Raw genomic sequence first — 15911 nt, forward strand, 5'->3', positions numbered from 1 at the left:
TTTCTGTCTGACTTCACTTAGCATGATCCTCTCGAGATCCACCCGTGTTGCCACGAATGGCAACATTTCATCATTTCTGCGTCCTGAGCAGTATCCATTGTATGTACGCATCCCATCTTCTTGCACCAACGCGGGGCCCTTTCCTGTCTCCACACCACCAGCTCGAGGGCACCCAAACCCCAGAGGCTGGGGACTTCAAGTGGTATCTGCCTCAGGCTCCAAAGGGGGGGTGCGGAGTGGCTTCCCCGGGAAAGAAAGATCTGTCCCTGGCTCTCAACACCCTAGGACCCCCTTTTTTTTTTTTTTGCCACAGTCAGCCCGTAGTCTCCATGACCCGGTGGCTGATTTCAGGGACAGTGGGGATCAAAGAGTAGCTTAAGCCCCTACCTGGGGCCAGATGAAAGCTCTGATCCCTATCTCCTCACCTTGGCTCCTGACCCTTCACCCAGGGACCCCGACCCCTCTCCCAGGAGCTGTAACGTCTTCCCTCTGCGCCCTAGTCCCTTCTCCCCACCCCCCTAGCCCAGGACCCTAAGAGATGAGGCCAAGTGCAGGGGCCGAGGAGCGTCTGCGCTCCGGGCGGCTTTGGACCCGGCAAGCTGGGGTAGGACTCGGAGCGGGGTAGGACTGCAAGGGTCCAGGCGGGAGCAGGGGTGGAGGCCCCTCCGGCGCGGCGACCGCGGCCCCTCCCGCCCTCCAGCCCTCCGCCCCCAGCTAGGCGCCGGCCGTGACGTCAGAGCCGGACCCGCTAAACTGAGCAGCGGCGGCCGCGGGGCGCTAGAGTGGAGACTACGACCCCGAGGCGCCCGCACGGACCGAGCTCACAGCAGCCGAGCAGACAGCCGCCAGGGACCGCGAGGTAACGCGGACCCTGCTCCCTGCCTGCAGTGCTCCGTGCCGGGGCAGAGCGCCGCCCGGGCACACGCAAGAGCAGGGGAGAGCGGGACAGGACCGGGTGCGTGTGTGTGGGGGGGGGGGGGCGGAGAGCTGGGGAAGCCCCCCAGGCGTTGCTCGCGGGGCTCTGGAAGGCAGGGGCGAGCCCGCGCTCCGGACGCACAGAGCGCTTTGTCCCCCGGCGCTTTCCCAGCGCGCAGTGGTGGAAGCGGGACCCGGGTGCGCGCCCCGACGGCCCCTCTGGGCGTTATTAGATAGGAGCAAAGGTGTGGGTGAGGACGGTGGCCGCAGGTGAGCCAAGGGCAGGACGCGGGGGACCTTCAGGTCCAGCCCCTTCCACGGCCCGGGAAATCTGAGCACCGGGGTTGGCGGGAGTCGCTGGCCCGCCGCGGCTACTCACGTTCCGCCGCGCCCGCAGCGAGCCCCAAGCCATGGCCCTGAGCGACTGGGCGCTGATCCGCTGGCTGGTGGACAGCCGTCACTCCAGGAAGCTCATCCTGTTCATCGTGTTTCTCGCGCTGCTGCTGGACAACATGCTGCTGACCGTCGTGGGTACGTACGGGCTGGCCCTCCCCGGGCACCCCTTCCCTGGGCGCCCCACTTACCCGAGCGCGGTCCTGGAGCTCTGCGCGTCCTGGGAAAGTTGGAGAACGGGCTTTGCAGAAACACAACCCCCAAGACCGCCACGCCTGGGCTAGTGAGAGCGTGTTGTGGCTTCGTTTTCCTGGCGGTCAGGTCAAAAATGTGACATCGATCAAACCCAGAACTTGTGTTTCCTCCTGATAATTTCCAGCTTCCCCCTGCCCACTTTCATCACAGTGAGGAAGATTTCTGTCCAGGACTAGCAATTCCCAGAGTTCAAAGTAATGTTACAATAATGATTATGCTACCCCAAAAGGAGTGTTCATAATTTGGTGGAAGAGTAAACACCCCTCCCTCTGAAGAGGGAAGTGACATCTCAGTAGATTGTGTCCGTGAATGACTCAAGATGGGAACATTTCAAGACCGTTTCAAGAGCAATTTGAACAGTGTTCACTTTAGCCTTTTTTCTATAATGGATTTTTAAGAAACTAAATAATTTAAAGCCAGGTCTCTTCATTAGCCCCATTCACAGCAAGGCATTTGGCATGTTTTTCCTGAAAAAATGTCCAAATTTTTAATGAGTTAAAGGTGTTTTGTTTTGTTTTGTTTTGTTTTAAATTTCAGCTCTCAGGAGTGGGTTATCTCCTCTCTCTCCATTTTTGGGTTCTTCCGAGACAGTTTTTATAGCATCACATAGTCAGGTTCTCACCTCAAGGTCTGGCAGAGACGCGAGGCCCATCTGAGCTCAGTGACGAGGGCCTCTAGTCTCCTTTGGGCTCCGTGCTCTGTTGTTACACAGCTGCCGGGAGCTTCTGTTACATCGAAAAGTTTTTTCTTCTCCTTTATCCAAGTCTTAGAAATTCTTTTCTAAAAACAGTTTTATTTCTTTATGTATTTCTAAAGAGAGAAAGGGGAGAGAGAGAGAAACACCGATTTGTTGTTCCACTCATGTATTTATTCGTTGGTTGAGTCTCGTATGTGCCCTGACCAGGGATCTGACCTGCAACCTTGGCGGATCAGGGCAGCACTCTAACTAACTGAGCCACGCGACCAGGGCTCTCAGAAAGTCTTGCATTTTCCAGATAGGATGAAAATTTGCCAATTCCCACTTGAAAGAATAGAGAGAGGAAGTGGGCCTGTTGCGGAATGTCCAGATGATCACTTCTGGCAGGTTTATTTCTTTCTAAGACACACAGTGAAATTTAGGTTTCTGTTTGCTTCATTCATTCAGCTAAAGGTCTTTGGAGCCTCTTTCTGAGAAGCCCTGGCTGATGCCGGGTCAGCACTGACTCAAACCCAGACCAGAGTCCGCGTTCCCCAAGTGTGTTCCTGGGCGGGAACCCTGTACCGAGACCCCCGGTACTGAGAGACCTTGTGCAGGACAGTGTTCTCCGGGGCTGGCCAGTCACTTCTGCACAATAACTGTCTCTGAGAGCACATGGAACTTTCTCAGCTTCCTGAGGCTTTGTCCTCTCCGGGGAGCTAAGTAGTGTGGAATTGCTCCAATGTCATGCGGGTGTTCCTGGGGTGGAAATCCCACCTCTCCCAGTCTCCTTTGGCATTTGGCGGGACCACAGATTTTTCTGGCATTTGTCCCAGGGAGGGCTTCAGCGCAATCACCACCTTCCTGTTCTGCTCTTGTCCCCAGTCCCCATCATCCCAAGTTACTTGTACAGCATTACGCATGAGAAAAATGTGACGGAAATCCCGACTGCCAGGCCAGTGCCCACAGCCCCCACAGCCTCGGGCAGTTTCCAGAGCATCTTCTCTTATTATGACAACTCCACCATGGTCACCAGCAACAACACCAGAGACCTTCAGGGGAGCCCACTGCCTAAGGCCACCACACAGCACGTGGTGACTAACACCTCCGTCAGCCCTTCCGACTGCCCCAGGGAAGATGAGGACCTCCTGAATGAAAACGTGCAGGTTGGCCTGTTGTTTGCCTCCAAAGCCATGGTCCAGTTCCTCACCAACCCATTCATAGGACTGTTGACCAACAGGTAAGCCATGTGATTTTAGCCAGAGTTTTGTATGTGTATTATCCCAAGTTCATTACCCCCCGGGGCTCTGTTTCTCATTCATTCATCTGAATCTGGGAACCAGTGGGAGGTGAGCTGGGGAAAAATCTAATTCCTTCCCCTTATGTTTCTGTCCATAGTTAATTACAATTTCCCATTTGTTTCAACTTTCATTGCTACCCCTGTTGCTTAAAAAGGAAGAGACTACTGAAGCAGAATACAGAGGCCCTCCCCGCATGGGAGAACTTTGACTCTGTCTACATGCCACCTTTCATAGTCCGATTCTCTGTACCATGCAGTTTTCTCTTCTCTTCCACCCCTGGTCGTGCACTTCCTCACAGAAGGCCACGGTGGCTTCTTTAGAGCTGGCCGGGTGAAGGTCAAGTAGATGGTCGGGTAGAGGATGTGGGAAAACATGGGTTGTCTTGCCGCAGAGAGAAAGTCGTAGCTGATGTGGAGGTCCTGGGCAGTGTGGCAGGTCTGTCCCCTGCTAGTCCCTGACCTGTGTCCACATGCACACAGGGCAGAGAAGTGAAGCTGTTTTTTGCAGGATTCACACTAGCTGATAATGCCCCGAATAATGCCCAGGCTAGCTCTATGCTACGCTAGATGTTCTGGACACTTCTGGACCCCCGTTATGTTGTCCACATCTCTGTTGGTGGTGGGTGGCCTTGCAGCAAGTCTTTGTCCCACAGCGGAGGCGGCCCAGCCCTGCCTGGTCCGTGGGGCTCCAAGGGTAGGACCAGGGTTTGCAGTGGCGGGGAGGGGCCGTCAGCTGCAAGGAGAAGGAGACGGAACAGTGTAAGTGGTGGTGGTGGGCTGCCATCTCAACAGTGGGGCCCCGAAGGCGGAAGCACCAAAAATAGAGGAGGAAGTGCCCAGAGTCCTACCTGTGAACCAGGTCTAGAAACATGAACAAAGACAAAGACCAGAGATGGAAAAGAAGGGCTGTCCTCGAGAGGGTGGGGGCGGGGAGAAGGGAGAGTAAGGGGAACAGGCTGGGCTGGTCTAGTGAAGGCCCCAGTGGTAGGCTGAGAAAGGAGTGGGGTTTTACTGTGGGGCTACGTGGAAGGCATTCGAGGTTCCAGTGCCCGGTTGAAGAGACAGCAAGCCAAGCCCCATTTTAAGTAGGTCCGTCCAATGCCCAATGCAGGTGGGGAATAGGAAGGTCTTGACATTTGCCCAGGCATGGGCCTAGGGGAGCAGGTGGTGGGCAGGACCAGGACGGTCCTTTGTTTAAGTTATCACTAACATCTCAAGAGGGAAACAGCGAATGTTAAATCCAGCCTGCTGCCTTCATAGAATGGGGCTGTGTGTGACCTGGGGGTCGATGACAGATGAGGCCTGGGGGTGGGTGACAGAGGCTGGAAGGTCTGCCTTCCCCAAGCACAAGCTGTCCTCAGACTCAAGGAGGTTGCAGGTGATATACCACAGTGAATTGGACAGAAGCACATTTTATTTTTTTGAGAAGATTTTATTTACTTATTTTTAGAGACAGGGGAAGGGAAGGAGAAAGAGAGGGGGAGAAATGTCAATGTACGGTCGTGCCCCCTATCAGGGACCTGGCCAGCAACCCAGGCATGTGCCCTGACTGGGAATCAAACGAGCGATCCTTCGCTTTGCAAGCTGGCACTCAAGCCACTGAGCCACATCAGCCAGGGCAAAAAGCACATTTTAAACTTTTGCAGTTTGATTTTCTGGACCAGCTCAATTTGAACAATCCCAAGGCATGTCCAGTCATCAAGCCCATGGGAAGCATTGCTATGAAGCTGCCACACCTAATCAGCTAAGCAAATTAACTCAGCCATGACAGCTTGATGGTGACCACCAAGAAGCACCATTGGTGAGGCGACATCACCAGGCTCCTCTGTTCTTGAGAGAGAAAACCAAACTGTCCTCAGTGGTTGCAGGGTGGCTTTCTTTCTCTTCTCAAGACTAAGAGTGCTTCTTCAAACGCGTCTGGTATAATTACAGAAAACAGCGCAGGGTTCTGTGTTCTCAGAAAGCAGGCTGCTTGAGTTCTGTATGGGAAGATTGAGGACATTCTTGTAATAATGCCTTGCTGTTATCCTGGGTGCTAGTGTCGCTAGCCATAGCGTGTAATGAGTAAAAACTAGGCTGAAATGATGTGAGTGTGCCAGTCTTCCAAATGCAAGTGCCAAATGAAAAGCTTTAAAAAAAGCCCCATTCTTGTTTTTAATGCTTTGTTTATTCCATGGGGAAAAGCTTGTTTCTGACTACTGAGACCTGTTCTCTGCATTAAATACTCCAAATGCTTTGACATCACAGCCACCCAAGACTCCTGTGCTCTGGGGCTCTGGAAAAAAAAAAGTCTCCCAAGAGAAACCTAATTTTGTTTTGTGACCTGTGAAATGTAGTCTATTCTTAGGGTGAGCAATGCGCTTTGGAATTTATCTACAGCAAAATTTTAAACCCTAACTGCTTCCTCCAGCTAATTTCAAATGTCAGCAAATTTCAAAATAACCTTCATCTTTTTACCTAGCCTTGTAATGTGGGAAATGCAAACACATTTTAATATGGATGTTGGCAGAATTATAGAGTGAACTCTATCCCTCCAAAGATGATCATGTTGTGTAATTTTTCTAATACTTTCCGAGCCCGGCGGACCTGAATCTGGGCACTTGCTGGTTCTGCTCAGAGAAGTGGTAAATACACTCCGTTTTCATTTCTAGAATCTTCCTTTGTAAGTCATTGCCAGTAGCCTTTGAGGTAATCTGTGCCAATTACATCTTCAATTACCCACAGATGTGAGATTCACCTTTTCAGTGTCGTAAACAAGCGTGTTTAAAACAGCATTTTACCATGGGTTTAATATGTTGGTGATTAAAGAGTAGTTAAAAACGCAAAGCACCAGAGCTTGCAGAGACTTTAGCAAAGCCTTTGGTCCAGGCCTAGGATTTTTCTGGGCAAAGGAGTTTGCTGTTCGGGAGGAGAAAGTGCCCCACAGCTTTGGGGCCCAGACTCTCTGGGCATCTTCCTCTCTCCCTGTTCTTCTCACCTGCTTCCTGTCATACCGTTCGAATGTCTGGCTACAAAAAATCAATAATGCAGGTCAAAATCTGTCTTTCTGGCATGGCCATAGGCTCTCTGGTGGTACCGGGCTGAGCTGGTAAAGGCCCAAACAGTGACTTGATGATTGCTATTTGTACCAAAGGGCAGGACGTTCAGAAAACAATCAACCTGGTTTTGGGAACCTTGCCTTACCTCCCTGGCCCTAAAAAAATCTCTGTTTGTAGCCGCTGATGTGCGCTGGTCCAGCTTCCTAGCATCTCTGCAGTGCTTTCGACAGTGGGGAAAAAGGAGGCTCCCTGCACCCCCAAAGTCATGGGGGAGTTACCTAGAGACAGGCTGCTGGGAGCCGCTCCCGTCCAAAGCCCCTTGATGTAAGCAGGCCCCTCTCTGCAGTGAGACCCCCAACATGACACACGTCACAACCCGGTCTTCCACATTGCATCCCAAACCCCCAATTCATGGGTGTGATGCTGCCGTGGGAGTGGCCTTTGGGGGTGGATGATTCAGGAGGCAGGCTGTCTTTCTGTTGTTTTATATGTCAGATAAGACCACGTGATGAACTCTGAAAATAAAAAAAGGCAGTTCTTGAGAAGCATGTAAGTGTTCATCTGGCCACTGATATAATACAAGTAATTTCTCCTTCACTTCCTCTTCTGGTACCGTAGTTTTACTGAAACATATGTAAACAGATGGGGGCAGAGGACCTTTGACTTTGGCCCCATGTAGCGATCACATGTCCAGTAAGATGTTCTAAAGTCTGCTGGTACCTTGGTTGACTTGATTTCCATCTTCGAGGCTCGTGTGACTTAGTTTATAATTCCAGTTTATTTCATGATTGCCTTGTGTGTGAAAGGGGGTAGAAAGACTTCTAGGAGCAACACCTGCTATCCTTTGGCTCAACAAGCAATTTTTGGACATCCAGGCATGTAAAAGAAATGCCCAGGCAGGCGCAGTGTGAAAACACCTTTACACGTCTCTGTCCACAAATCAGGTTAAGGACATAGCGTCGCGGCATTCACTTGCTTAGTTTAAGGATTGCGTAGTCTTTGCATCTTTAGAACTGAGAGTTATTCTGAGCATACTGGGTGGCGAGGGAAAGGGTTAACGCCCTCCTTAGCCTGTCATTGTGTCAGTGGTCTGCTTTTTATCAAGCCAGCGACAGTGGCTTAATTTATTTCCATAGTTACCTAGTATATTTGAAAGCCGGTTATTTTCCCTCACAAATCATAGCTAACATCTGAATGACAAGAAGGAAGCCACAGGGCACAAAATCTCCATGAGATCTACGGGTGGCTATTTTTTTCTCTCGCTTCAGCCACTTGGTCTAAAGTGGGCTTTGTAGGAATAGGCAGTGACCTTTTCAGCTTCTCCGTGGGCAGAGAAACCAGCTGTTGAGGAAAGCGAGCTCCTGCCCTAGACGCTGTTAGGAGGGTGTGGCAGAGCCTTCGTTTCTGAGCTCGGAAGGAGCTGGCCATGGCAGTGGGCATTTGTCACGGGAGCAAAGCCCCCACTTGAGCTGTGTGTCAGGGAACAAGGGGGACAACTAGGAGAGCGAGAAACCCATGACTCACGTAACCCCCTGCACACGTATCATTGCTGGAAAAGACAGAGCCAGGGGCTAAACTGGAGGATTTTATTGTGTTTACAAAATGATTGTCAACAAACTTCCCTGAGTATCCTGTGAATTGGTTCTGTTTACTGAAGATGTTCACTCACCTTTTAGGAGTGTGTGGGGATCTTTGAAGGGGCACCTCTTGTCCCTTCTGGTGATCGTTTGCACCCTACTATGTGCCCTGCTTTTATTACTTACCACACAGTGGGGAACTGAGATCTAACACGCCTGAGAGGGGAGCATGCGTACTCTCTATGGCAACGGTGAACTGGTTTGTAACATAAAGAAAAAGTATTGCTGGTCGGTGATGAATCGGGGAACATGAGGTTTCTGCACGGACCCCGTACAGGTGTATATATAGTGACTGCAACTTTTACTGCCTTGCACTTTTTTCTAGGGATTCAAAATATGGTTTTCAGTCTTATCCAGTTGGGTTCACTGCTCCCTGATGCTCTGATGAGGATGGTCGTGGGCTGGGATGACTCACCAGCGGGGACAGGGGGAGATTTGGTTACAGGTTTGACATATCAGGTCTAGCTCTGCTTAGCAATACTTGAACTGAGATGGCATTGAATCAAGACAAGAGGCCACCTCCAACCTTTATGACTAATGGCCATTAGGTTCTGTCCATTTAGGAGACACCATGGGGAAGGAGAAAGGGCATTGGAGATGTGCCCATTACTCAGTGACCCTGGGGCCTTGGGTGACCCTCCTTCTGAAGTGGGAGCTCAGGGGGCTAAAAGAGGTTGAGGGTGGAGACCCAGGGGTGGTGTCTTGTGTTGGGGCTGAGCTCTAGGAGGAGGCTGTGCGGCACCTTCCCCGGGGCAGCCCCACCAGCGGCTTGGCCAGCATGCAAGGTATAGGCACGGGTGTCTGTCGATGAGAAGGAAGCAGTGTCAGCCTTGGTACCTGAAGCTGCCGGCTTGCTCTGCGGCAGTGGGTGAGCCGCCCCATCTCTGAACCTCGCTTTCTCACCCCAGACGAGGGTTTGGACTGGCCGGCCTTTGAGTGTCCTTCCAAATTTGCCATTTGGTTATCCCATACATGCTTTAATAAAGTTCCAAAGGAATTTTAAAAACAGTAGCTCTGGTGTGCTTTAAGAAAACACAGAGCCCAGGCCTGGTAGAAAGAATCCTCCGTGGGCTCAGAGCCCTGCAGGTTCCGAGCCATGTGGTTTTCAGTGAGGCTGCGGACCTTCCGTCCCACTCACCACATGTGCACCTGTGTCCCCAACAAAGGATGCACAAGCAGGACCTGGCACACCCTAGATGCTGGAGTTATGCCTGTTGCCCTGAGTTTGGGCAATGTGACGATCTGAAGAATGGGAATAAAGCCAGCTAACTGCTCATGATTGCAGTAAGAATCACAGGTGACACTGTCTGCTACCGATAGTCTCGGGGAATGCTGGGGCCTCCTGGTGAGAAGGAGCCTGACCCAGCGATGTCCTGCCAGGTGATCTGGGATGGCGGTCACACGGCAGATGGGGCGTGTCACAGGTGGGCACAGGTAACCAGATTCTTAGTGATGACGAACAATGAATCGAACAGAACACACAGAAAGATTATAATAGAGAGAGAGAGAGCAGACTGATTAAGTGATAGCAGACTCCACAGAACATGGGAGCAGGCCAACTCTGAGCAGAGATGGCCCTCAGGGGCTGGACGAGTCTATTCTTATAGGGCGGCTATTTCCTGCCTGGTTCTGGTGGGGTTTTATTGCGCACGTAGACGTAGTTATATTACCTTCAAGCTACTGTACATGCAGTCTCCCATGATTTTCCTTGACTGACCACTGGGGAAGGGGTCCCACGATGCTAATTTATTACAATGAAGCAGGGGTCCTCTAGCATCTTCTGCGCAGGTGCAGTCACGATTCACCAGGACTCGGCACTTTTCCAGGGGGTGGGACCATGGGTCTTAGAACGGGATCTCCGTCCTATATCGGTGGCCTTTGTCTTAGCCCTGGGGTGTCTCTGGAGTTTCCTTATTCTGGAGGAACCAGTCTTAGAACAGAGTTTTTGTTCCGTATCTGTGTCCTTTATCTTAACCCTGGTCCACCTTTCGAGTTTCCTCCTTCTCAACTACCTTCTGTCTCAACTGTCCCCTGAGAGACATGGTTCTCAAAAATCTTACTGGGGTTGTTGAAGGGCAAAGATCATTCTTCTGTCTTAGATGGGGCGGTGGTCCCTGCCTGTTGAGGACCACGGAACTCTTGCCCTGTTCTATCTAGAGCAGGGGCGTCCAACCCTTTGGCATCTCTGGGCCACACTGGAAGAAGAAGAGTTGTCTTGGGCCACACATTAAATACACAAACACTAATGAAAACTGATGAGCAAGAAAAAGATTTTAGGTAAATTTGCAATTTTGTGTTGGGCTGCATTCATAACCATCCTGGGCTCTATGCGGCCCACAGGTCATGTTTCTGGTGAAAGAAAAACTAGTGTCAGCTGACAGAAATTTAAAAGTCTTGAGAGGATCACCACAGTCTGGTTTTGCTTCTTTTTCGATGTTCAGTTTGGAGGGCCCGAGTTCCCTGGATACTGTTTGCATAATTCATGGACCTAGTGAGTTTCCAGCCCTAGGGAGGGACCACTCCAGCATCCTCGTACTCGATCATCCCGAAGACCCCAGACCCTCTGCTCTACCCAGGAGCCTGGGTGCATTTCCATTCCTATAGTCTCCATCTACGCTGACTCTCATCTTCCTGTAAGCCTTCAGCTCTGGGGCAAAGGAAGTGTTTTTCTAGCAAAACAGTTTCTGACCCTGTAAGCCACCAAGAGGGGCACCAAGATGACTTTATTATAAAATGATTCTTTTTCAAATAATAAAGGGGACACTAGGGTATTCTTTTATCTAATTTTTCCAGAGATCTAAGAAATTGTACCTGAGTCTGAAATTTCCCCAGAAGGGACCTCAAGAAGTGTCTGAAGGCCACCCCTTCATACTGGAGGTAGATCTCATAGTGGAATGGTGACCTGAGAGGGGACGTTAAAATACCCCTAGAGAAGCAAGTAAACCACTTTAGAATTTTAAGTTTGACTAATTGGGTAACAGTGGCTCCACGTGGCCATTTCTGGTCACCATTCACAAATGACCAGCAGGCGCCTGTTCAGTGGCTCTGGCCAATGTGGCTGTTTGCAATGCTAGTATATACAAGCTAAAGACAGGAGTGACTTGTTCCTGCAACTATACTTGGCAATGGGAGCATTAGTGACCCGAAGTAGATAATTCTGGGTACAAATACAGTAGGAACCTTTCCTACACAACAGGCAAGTGGGGTGCAGGCACAGGTATAAAGGCCAAAGGTCAGCTGGGGAGGACGAGCACAAAACACTGTCTGTGGGCCTGATGAGACTGCAGAAGACTGTCTCCTGCTTCAGGCGTAGGTGTCACTGGTGTTCCAACAGCCCTGACACATGTGTGGTTTTCCAAGTCGTGTGTGGGAAGCGGTGAGGAAACTGTGTTTATTGCAGGTATTGTCATATGTCAGTTCTTTCCCCGGAAGTCCAGTGTCACTGAGGTGTACACTGCCTGCCAGCTCGTCTCTCCGAGCCCCGTGGACGGCTCCTTGTTTGGTGTGCCGCAGCATGGTGCGGACCTGGGCTTGTGCACGGGCACCTTTTGCTACGTGAATAAAGAGCACAGAGCTGTTAGCTGCAGGCTAACAGAGACCAGAGAAGCAGCCATCTGATGGCCATCTGGATGACAGATTAGAGCATGGCCAGGAGAACTGTTGGAAAGGTTATGTTCAAAACCAGATACGCTTGCTGGCTGCTTGAGGAGGTGGGAGAGTTTGCAAGGACAAACCCCGGATCGGACCGAATGAAATTAGCCTGAGGACGCTCGTGTGTCCCTTTTTGTACCTGCATTTGCTCACGTGGGCAATGGGAGGCGGTCAGCTGTCCTTAGCACATCATTGAGTTGACGGGTGGGGACCCCTGGAGAATTAAGTGATTGATACTACGACTTTTTCCTTCAAGGCTGAGTGACTGGGATTCGGGACTTTCTTGGTCTCGGATCCAGGGCTGGAGGAAGACGGGGCCTGGAGCTGCTCAGGGCTCTTCTGGGTGGACGCACCCCTCGCGGAGGGCAGTGGCCCAGCCAGCTCCGCACTCCCTTTCTGGGCAGGGGGCCTAGGAAGCTGCTTTCACCCTCATGCCCCACCCACATGGCAGGGATTAAGCTGTCTGCCTAATCAGCAGAAACAGAGGGGAAAGAAGGAAGAAGGAGGGAGAAAATGAAACTTCTGAAGCACTGTCTCTGTTCTAGGTGTCCTGGAAGAAGTGCACATCCACATTTCCATTCGTATGTATGTGTGTTTGCATGTACAGAACATCCTGTTTGCTGCTCAGATGTAGCTCGGTCATCTCTGTGGTCACTCAAATCACTTGATGCCCTTTTTGTAGAATCATTTGATTGCAGTTGTCCCTTTGGTGAAGCTCCAGCAAAAACAATAATTAAGGAAATAATTTTGGAAAATGATGGGAACAGGGCCATACATGTATTTTGGCCGTGTCCTGGGATACTGGCCAATGCTGTGTTAACATTTGTCCTAGAGAAATTTCTGTCCAGAGTGGCAGCCCGTAAACGTATTCTCCTTCTAAGACAGTCAAACACAGAAAGGTCACGCAGGAAGCACCAACTGTATGAATTTTCAGAGAAGTCCACCGAACACCTAATCCGCCTGATCCCACAGGGAAGGCGGGAGAGACTCCGTATAAAGCCTTAGGAAAACACAGAGCAGTGGCCAGATTTTCCTCATGGTTTTGTCTTGCAGAATCGGCTACCCAATCCCCATGTTTGCGGGTTTCTGCATCATGTTTCTGTCCACGATCAGTAAGTGCCTTGAGTTCGCACTGGAGTCTGGGTCCCGGGACGGGCTCTGATGGCCACAAGCGGGGAGTCGAGAACACAGCTGGGGCGGGGGCAGGAGTGTTGGCAGGAACTGCAGAAAGAGGTGGACAGGGAGGGGTCTTGTGGGCAGAACACCAGGTGGCTAATACGGGAATGAAGCAGCATCGGGTTACGGGTCCCAGAGGTGCCCCCAATGGCCTTGCTGGGACTGCAGTGTCGGCTGGCCTGCCCCGACAAGGCCTGGCCCCTTCTCCCCGCAGTGTTCGCCTTCTCCAGCAGCTACGCCTTCCTGCTGATCGCCAGGTCGCTACAGGGCGTCGGCTCCTCCTGCTCCTCGGTGGCTGGTAGGTGTGGAAATGCCTGAGTGAGTCACTGCCCGGGGCTCTTCTGTCTTGCAAGGGACCACTGGCGCTGTCCCACTGGCCTGCCCCATGATCCACTAGCTGGATCACTTAGGGAGTTCGGTGCTGGTGCTGGTGAGCTCTCGGAGAAGGTACCCACCTCCACGTTGGACCCTGCTTGGTCTCGCACTTTCATTAATTGACGGGTTTGGGAAGCTCGAGGGTCTGGGTTGGGGAGGGAAGCGAGTCACGGGCCATCTGTCGGTGCTCCCAGAGCTTGGCTGTCGGCTGACTTTTCTTTCCCTGTGTAGGGATGGGCATGCTTGCCAGCGTGTACACAGATGATGAAGAGAGAGGCAACGCCATGGGGATCGCCCTGGGCGGCCTGGCCATGGGGGTCTTAGGTGGGTGAGGCCCACGGTGAAGGCACGCTGGGAGCCCGTCTGCTGCTAGACAGTGACAGTCCTCCCCGATTCCACGTGCACCCTGACAGATTCCCTCACTGTCCCCTCGTATCACCTGCTTCCATGGAGCCTTTGAAAGACGGCGGGGCCTTCCTGACATGGGAGAACCTGGGCTCCACTCCCTCTACTCCCAAACTTACTGGGGAACCTTGGGACGCCAACCCTAGGCCTCCCGGTCCCAGATGGGAAACGAAGGGTCTTCCCAGATCCTTCCTCTCCTCTCGCACATTCTCTGAGTTACCATCCGAGAGGGCCTCCCCGCCTCCCGAGTCTGCCCTGCCACCTCCCAGACGGGCCCCCCAGACCAGGGGCCAGGATCTTGCTTCAGAGCAGATCTGGATGCTCTCACTCTTCTCTGTTGCACCCCTGACCTTCGTATGGGAGCCCATGGTCCCCGTCTGTGCTCATAAGGGAGGAAGTCCTCACGCCCAGTGTCCCGGGTGCCTTCAGTGGTCGAGACCTTGTTTCCCTCTGATCGTTACTTTGCGGTGACCTTAGAGTCTCTTGCCCGTGTGCTGGACGTGCAGCCGCATGGAAGAAGTTGCCAGGTCAACGTACATTACTGGATATAACATAGAGTGGCCACCTCAAACAGCTTTTGGAACAAATGAGGGTGAAACGCAAGAAACGAACGGGTGGTCCTGGCGGGGTGGGCGGGGCACTGGCCCCAGGGCCTGGCATGGTTCTCGTCTCTTCCCTGCAGTGGGCCCCCCCTTTGGGAGTGTGCTGTATGAGTTTGTGGGGAAGGCGGCTCCGTTCCTGGTGCTGGCTGCCCTGGTGCTCTTGGATGGAGGTGAGTCTGCACGGGGACCTTGGCCTTGACCTGGGCACACGTATTGATAGGGGCTCGGGGCCACGCCTTTTGTTTTTCTCTCATTGTAGCTATTCAGCTCTTGGTGCTCCAGCCATCCCGGGTGCAGCCAGAGGTAAGCCACCGGGAGAGGAGGGCGCCGCAGCGGCCATGCTGACGCTTCTAACCCCTGTTTTCTCGACAGAGCCAGAAGGGGACACCACTGACCACCCTGCTGAGGGACCCCTACATCCTCATCGCCGCAGGTGGGGCTCCCGCCAGCCCCTCCCTGGTCCTTTCAGCCCAGGGGTGGGTCGGGGTGGGTTGGATGGCGAGGACAAGTGTTTGTTTTGCTGCCGGAAGTGCTGGGCTGTATAAAAGTGTACAAGGCACAGAGAGGATCTACATCGAAAGAGGTGGTTTTCTTCTGTCATCGGCTTCTGACACGCAGCCAAGTTCCTGTGTTGTTTTTCCTTGTGAGCAGAGGTGTCTGAGTCATGGAGATGTCCTGCAGCAGCAGTTGGTTTAGGATCAACCTTGTCCCTGTGTTTGTGGCAAAGACCATTACTGTTTGGCCTTGGACTTCTGGAAGGATTTCATGGCCTCCCTGTAGGCATCTTAGCTGGGGGTCTGATTCACCTTGACGTGCATGATTGGACTGCAACAGCATAGCCCAGAGGGCCACAAAGTCACCTCCCTTTCTGCAGAAAGGGTGTCCTGTTCAGCTGCAGAGAGGTCGGGCTGGGAAATGCCCTTTGGCTAAGAAAGCTCAGGCCTTTGGGTTCTTGGCCCAGATGGGCTCAAAGGAAGCCTCGGGTCTCGTTGCTATCAGTGAGGATCATGGCAACATTCATCCAAGGGACTGTCCCCTTAAGACCATCCCAGTGACACAGGACTGAGACTGCCTAACGAGGGCCCAGCCTTATGCTGCTGGGGCCTGGATACTGTGGTCGGCAGCGACCTTGGGGTCAGGCCAGGTGAGGGCAGCTTCTCTCCAGTCGGGGTTAGGTCTGTCCGAGCGGAAGGCAAGAACACGAGGCGGCTGGGGGAGCCAGGTCAAGTGGTACACGCCCTGCCTCAGGGTGTTCAAATTCAGCCTTTTCCCAAACCCCAGGCTGGTTTTGTTTCAGCTTCTGCTGCAGGGTTGGGTCAGGGTGGCCCCTCTGTGACCCTGGTGTAGGCTCTGGTCATCCTGTCCGTTGGCCGAAGGGTTGTAAACCCGGTGCGGTGACCTCTTCACATGGGGGAAGCTCTCTGTGTCCCTGACGGGGCCATTCCACAGCCCAGATGCCCCTGCAGCCCTGGCCCCAAGGCGTGGTGA

At 52.5% G+C, this 15911-nt stretch overlaps 1 protein-coding gene across 1 annotated transcript in view; it reads left to right on the forward strand.

The window, feature by feature from the left end:
• Positions 1–811: 811 nt before the first annotated feature.
• The window catches only part of SLC18A2 (solute carrier family 18 member A2), a 29321-nt gene continuing 14221 nt past the window's right edge, over positions 812–15911 (forward strand). The window contains exons 1-9 of the mRNA XM_037132837.2: positions 812–859; positions 1313–1446; positions 3125–3479; positions 12919–12977; positions 13256–13339; positions 13648–13740; positions 14504–14593; positions 14683–14726; positions 14796–14856. Coding sequence (XP_036988732.2) covers positions 1326–1446; positions 3125–3479; positions 12919–12977; positions 13256–13339; positions 13648–13740; positions 14504–14593; positions 14683–14726; positions 14796–14856 — 907 coding nt within the window. The 5' untranslated portion in view covers positions 812–859; positions 1313–1325. The remainder of the gene's footprint in view (positions 860–1312; positions 1447–3124; positions 3480–12918; positions 12978–13255; positions 13340–13647; positions 13741–14503; positions 14594–14682; positions 14727–14795; positions 14857–15911) is intronic.

This window comes from Artibeus jamaicensis, unplaced genomic scaffold (genome assembly GCF_021234435.1).
Source record: "Artibeus jamaicensis isolate MK-2021 breed Jamaican fruit bat unplaced genomic scaffold, CSHL_Jam_final contig_490, whole genome shotgun sequence".
NCBI classification, from domain to species: Eukaryota; Metazoa; Chordata; class Mammalia; order Chiroptera; family Phyllostomidae; genus Artibeus; species Artibeus jamaicensis.